The sequence below is a fragment of the Mesoplodon bidens genome, assembly GCF_964165515.1.
Source record: "Mesoplodon bidens genome assembly, contig: HAP1_SCAFFOLD_289, whole genome shotgun sequence".
In the NCBI taxonomy this organism is placed as follows: Eukaryota; Metazoa; Chordata; class Mammalia; order Artiodactyla; family Ziphiidae; genus Mesoplodon; species Mesoplodon bidens.
Window position 1 is genome coordinate 349,040 of NW_027672374.1, and position 6,149 is coordinate 355,188.

Here is a 6,149-nt window from a genome sequence, read left to right on the forward strand (position 1 = left end):
TGCTTTCAAATATCAATACTATAGGTGTCACAAAATCTAGAAAAATGACATTTGAAAATTAACTCCTGCCAGATGTGTCTCTATAAAACTTTTTCCCCACTCTTGTAGCTATATATTCTTTAACTGCCTCCTCATATGACAGTTTATGTGTTTTAGAAATAAAATTTTAAGAAATAAACTTTGTAGTTTATAGACAGATTTCTTTTAACATGGTTGATTAGAGTTTGCTTTTAGTTATTAATAGTTTAGAAATGTTTATTTCAGTGTCACAGTTTATTATTGATAATGTCACATTAATTTTCATTGTTAACTTTGAGAAAACGTCTATGGATCACTTCCTCATAAATATTTACTATTATACATGCATTACTGATTTCAGTACTGCTATAGGATTGTGCATTACAGGATTTCTGATAAAATACTCATTCACACCATTCCATTACACACATTATTGATGGGGTATATTCTTTTATTTATTTATTTACTTACTTACTTCTTTATTTATTTTTGACTGTGTTGTCTCTTCGTTGCTGTGCGCAGGCTTTCTCTAGTTGCAGCGACTGGGGGATACTTTTTGTTGCAGTGTGCAGGATTCTTATTGCGGAGGCTTCTCTTGTTGCAGAGCACGGGCTCTAGGCACACAAGCTTCAGTAGTTGTGGCTCACAGGCTCAGTAGTTGTGGCTCATGTGCTCTAGAGCGTAGGCTCCATAGTTGTGGCACATGGTCTTAGTTGCTCTGCGGCATGTGGGATCTTCCCAGACCAGGGCTCGAACCCGTGTCCCCTGCATTGGCAGGTGGCTTCCTAACCATTGTGCCATCAGGGAAGCCCCTGGAGTATATTGTTGTTGTTGTTGTTTTTGCGGTATGCTGGCCTCTCACTGTTGTGGCCTCTCCCCGTTGCGGGGCACAGGCTCTCGACATGCAGGATCAGTGGCCATGGCTCACGGGCCTAGCCGCTACGTGGCATTTGGGATCTTCCCGGACCGGGGCACGAACCCGTGTCCCCTGCATCAGCAGGCAGACTCTCAACCACTGCACCACCAGGGAAGCCCTGGAGTATATTCTTGACAGAAGGAAATTTCCATTTTGACTAAGCATTGAAGAAAACTGAATATTTGACTTATCTTTCACATGCCTGATGATTGAAATTATTTTCCACAGAATAACTTCTGGTTTTATACTTTTCAGTTCTTTTTTTCTTCTTCAAATGCACATGCTTTGAGAGCTGTGAAGTGCAAGACATGGCTATATTGTAAGGTGGTTTTTGTCCTTACGCTTCTGTGTCTTGTGCTAGTTAAGTCATTAGAGTAGTCAGTAAGAGTACTGGAAGTTACTCCTGTAATGGGATATTATATAGTCAATTACATATGGTGGTGTCTGAAAATCACATAATAGCCTCACATAAAATATCTCCTTAGCCAGATTTCCAAAAAGCCTGTGACCAATCCAATATGATCCAACATAGCAGAATATGATAGAAGGAAAATTGGCAAAGAAATAGACGCTGGTCTTACCTGATGGAAATTAAAATATCTCACTTTTGACAATTTTGCAAAAACCTATAATTACATGAACTAATTTCTAGGGTTCTTCGTAGGACCTAAAAAGGAACCCATAGAGTTGTGGAACAACAATAGAAGCTACTGTGATGAGAAGCCCCGGCACCACAACAAAGAGTAGCCCCCGCTCGCCTCAACTAGAGAAAGCCTGCACGCAGCACTGAAGACCCAACGCAGCCAAAATAAAAATAAATAAATAAAAATAAATAAATTTATCTTTTAAAAAGTAATACTCAGGTTTGAGTCATGAGAAATTTGATGAAGAGAAATTAGCTAATGTTTTCAGAACTTTTAAAATATCAAACTCAGTCTCTAAGATTTTAGCATTATATACAACATCGGATACTTATTAGTGGTTTGGGAAGGCCAAGTAAAAATTTTCTCATCTTACTGTATTGAAATTCATGGCCCTAATGTTTTCCACGTTGACTATATGAATGATGAGGAAAAGTCAATCATGTATTTCATTTCCAACTGGACAGAAAACAATATTTTAAAAAGTGTTTGGCCTACTGACTTTTGATTTCTTCTAAGGCACATGGATAGGTAATTTTTCTTCCCTGGTTAGGAGAAAAATGGTGAAAGAGGGCAGGGTTAAGAATTAAGATTTCAAGAGCATGAGAGGTAGATGGCCAACCAGAGTTCCTAAGGTTCGGTGCCTGTAACTGTTGCCGCCGCTTAAGCCTGCCAAAGCAGTGGTACGGCTGCTGCGCTCGTGTTTGCTACCACTAGAAACATTCTTGCCAGTAGTGGCGGCAGCGGGACTCAATTACCCCCTTTTTTCACTCTCTCCAGAAGCTCCAGATGGCATCTTCCGTGGGCAACATGGCCGACAGCACAGAAGCAATGAAACGTATGCTTTCCTTCCAAGGGTTAGCTGAGTTGGCACATCGAGAATATCAGGCAGGAGATTTTGAGGCAGCTGAGAGACACTGCATGCAGCTCTGGAGACAAGAGCCAGGCAATACTGGTGTACTTTTATTACTTTCATCTATACACTTCCAGTGTCGAAGGCTGGACAGATCTGCCCACTTTAGTACTCTGGCAATTAAACAGAACCCTCTTCTGGCAGAAGCCTATTCGAATTTGGGGAATGTGTACAAGGAAAGAGGGCAGTTGCAGGAAGCAACTGAGCATTACCGGCATGCGTTGCGTCTCAAACCAGATTTCATCGATGGTTCTATTAACCTGGCAGCCGCTTTGGTAGCAGCAGGCGACATGGAAGGGGCAGCACAAGCTTACGTCTCTGCTCTTCAGTACAATCCTGATTTGTACTGTGTTCGCAGTGACCTGGGGAACCTGCTCAAAGCCCTGGGTGGCTTAGAAGAAGCCAAGGCATGTTATTTGAAAGCAATTGAGACGCAACCGAACTTTGCAGTAGCTTGGAGTAATCTTGGCTGTGTTTTCAATGCACAAGGGGAGATTTGGCTTGCAATTCATCACTTTGAAAAGGCTGTCACCCTTGACCCCAATTTCCTGGATGCTCATATCAATTTAGGAAATGTCTTCAATGAGGCACGGATTTTTGACAGAGCTGTGGCAGCTTACCTTCGTGCCCTTAGCTTGAGTCCGAATCATGCAGTGGTACATGGCAACCTGGCTTGTGTATACTATGAGCAAGGCCTGATGGATCTGGCAATAGACGCCTACAGGCGAGCTATTGAACTGCAACCACATTTCCCTGATGCTTACTGCAACCTAGGCAACACTCTCAAAGAGAAGGGCAGTGTTGCCGAAGCAGAAGATTGTTATCATACAGCTCTCCGGCTGTGTCCCACCCATGCAGACTCTCTGAATAACCTAGCCAACATCAAAGGAGAACAGGGAAACAGTGAAGAGGCAGTTCGCTTGTATCGTAAAGCATTAGAGCTCTGCCCAGACTGTGCTGATGCCCATTCAAATTTAGCAAGTGTATTGAAGCAGCAGGGAAAACTGCACGAAGCTCTGATGCACTACAAGGAGGCTATTCGAATCAGTCCTACCTTTGCTGAGGCCTACTGTAATATGGGAAACACTCTATGGGAGATGCAGGATGTTCAGGGAGCCTTGCAGTGTTATACTCGTGCCATTCAGATCAACCCTGCATTTGCGGATGCCCACAGCAATCTGGCTTCCATTCACCAGGATTCAGGGAATATTCCAGAAGCAATTGCTTCTTATCGCACTGTTCTGAAGCTTCAACCTGATTTTCCTGACGCTTACTGTAATTTGGCTTATTGCCTGCAGGTTGTCTGTGACTGGACAGACTATGATGAGCGAATGAAGAAGTTGGCCAGCATTGTGGCTGACCAGTTGGAGAAGAATAGGTTGCCTTCTGTGCAGCCTCATCATAGTATGCTCTATCCTCTTTCTCATGGCTTCAGGAAGGCTATTGCTGAGAGGCATGGGAACCTCTGCTTGGCTAACATAAGTGTCCTTCATAAACCGCCGTATGAACATCCAAAAGACTTGAAGCTCAGTGATGGTCGACTGCGTGTAGGATACGTGAGTTCTGACTTTGGGGATCATCCTACTTCTCATCTTATGCAGTCTATTCCAGGCATGCACAATCCTGATAAATTTGAGATATTCTGTTATGCCCTGAGCCCACATGATGGCACAAACTTCCGAGCGAAGGTGATGGCAGAAGCCAATCATTTCATTGATCTTTCTCAGATTCCATGCAATGGGAAAGCAGCTGATCGCATCCATCAAGATGGTATACACATCCTTGTAAACATGAACGGTTATACCAGGGGTGCTCGAAATGAACTCTTTGCTCTCAGGCCAGCTCCTATTCAGGCAATGTGGCTGGGGTACCCTGGGACTAGTGGCGTGCTTTTCATGGATTATATCATCACTGATCAGGAAACTTCACCTGCTGAAGTTGCTGAGCAGTATTCTGAGAAACTGGCTTATATGCCCCATACTTTCTTTATTGGTGATCATGCTAATATGTTCCCTCACCTGAAGAAAAAAGCCGTCATCGATGTTAAGTCCAATGGGCACATTTATGACAATCGGATTGTGCTGAATGGCATCGACCTCCAAGCATTTCTTGATAGTCTATCAGATGTGCAAATAGTCAAGATGAAATGTCCTGATGGAGAAGACAACGCAGACAGCAGTAATACAGCTCTTAATATGCCTGTCATTCCTATGAATACTGTTGCAGAAGCAGTTATTGAAATGATTAACAGAGGACAAATTCAGATTACAATTAATGGATTCAGTATTAGCAATGGACTGGCAACTACCCTGATCAACAATAAGGCTGCCACTGGAGAGGAGGTTCCCCGTACCATTATTGTAACCACACGTTCTCAGTATGGGTTACCGGAAGATGCCATTGTGTACTGTAACTTTAATCAGTTATACAAAATTGACCCATCTACTTTACAGATGTGGGCAAATATTCTGAAGCGTGTTCCCAATAGTGTACTGTGGCTGTTGTGTTTTCCAGCAGCAGGAGAAGCTAATATTCAACAGTACACACAGAATATGGGCCTTCCCCCGAACCGTATCATTTTTTCCCCTGTTGCTCCTAAAGAGGAACATGTTCGGAGAGGCCAGCTGGCTGATGTCTGCTTGGACACTCCACTCTGTAATGGACACACCACAGGGATGGACGTCCTTTGGGCAGGGACCCCCATGGTGACTATGCCAGGAGAGACTCTTGCTTCCCGAGTTGCAGCTTCCCAGCTCACTTGTTTAGGCTGTCTTGAGCTGATTGCTCAAAATAGACAAGAATATGAAGAGATAGCTGTGAAACTGGGAACTGATCTCGAATACCTGAAGAAAATTCGTGGCAAAGTCTGGAAGCAGAGAACATCTAGCCCTCTGTTCAACACCAAACAGTACACGATGGAACTAGAGCAGCTCTATCTACAGATGTGGGAGCATTATGCAGCTGGAAACCAACCCGATCACATGATTAAGCCTGTTGAAGTCACTGAGTTGGCCTAAATCATGACTGTGTGCCCAGGAGAATTACCCCTGTAGCTGAGCCTCAACCTTCTGGAGGAAAGGGAACTACTTTTTCAATAGCATGTTGCAGATGGGTGACACACAATGATAAGAAATAGCACAGCCAGACTTGCTTCCTGCATGATCATGACAGGGAGAGACACAAGAGATGGGAAACTGCTGTTCCACAAGGAGATTCCATCGAATTTTGGCACAGCCAGGTGTCTGGAAGGTCTGGAAGGTAAGTCTGGAAGGTCTGATCTCCCTTGGTCTTCCAGGGAATGGATGGTTAGTGTGGGAGGGAGATAGAGATTGCCCAGCCGTTTTGTGATTATCATGGATTGATTGAGTCTTCTGAATTAATATTTTTCTTTATATTTTGGGTATTGGAGCTTTTAAAAATGTTTGGTTTCAGGTATTTTTATACATGTGAAGTGTGTATGATTCTCTTGAGATAAGATGTTAAGCTGAAATATTCCTTGTTTTAGTTTCTGAACTCTACAGATAAATGGGGACTTTGCTGCTGTAGTCTTTTTATAGGTTTTATAAACCACTTGAGCCTGTATCAGTCACTTTAGTGTCTGACATAACGTTTGGAACTCTCGGTGCTTTCTTGGTTTGTAGATGATGGCTTCAGTTCTTTT

The 6,149-nt window shown here is 43.2% G+C and overlaps 1 protein-coding gene across 1 annotated transcript; it reads left to right on the plus strand.

Moving 5' to 3' along the window:
* Positions 1–2,364: 2,364 nt before the first annotated feature.
* Positions 2,365–5,505, plus strand: LOC308610295 (UDP-N-acetylglucosamine--peptide N-acetylglucosaminyltransferase 110 kDa subunit-like; the record flags this gene model as incomplete). Its single annotated transcript, XM_081259484.1, has 1 exon — positions 2,365–5,505. The coding sequence occupies one exon, from the start codon at positions 2,365–2,367 to the stop codon at positions 5,503–5,505; it is 3,141 nt and encodes a 1,046-aa protein (XP_081115610.1).
* Positions 5,506–6,149: the final 644 nt, after the last annotated feature.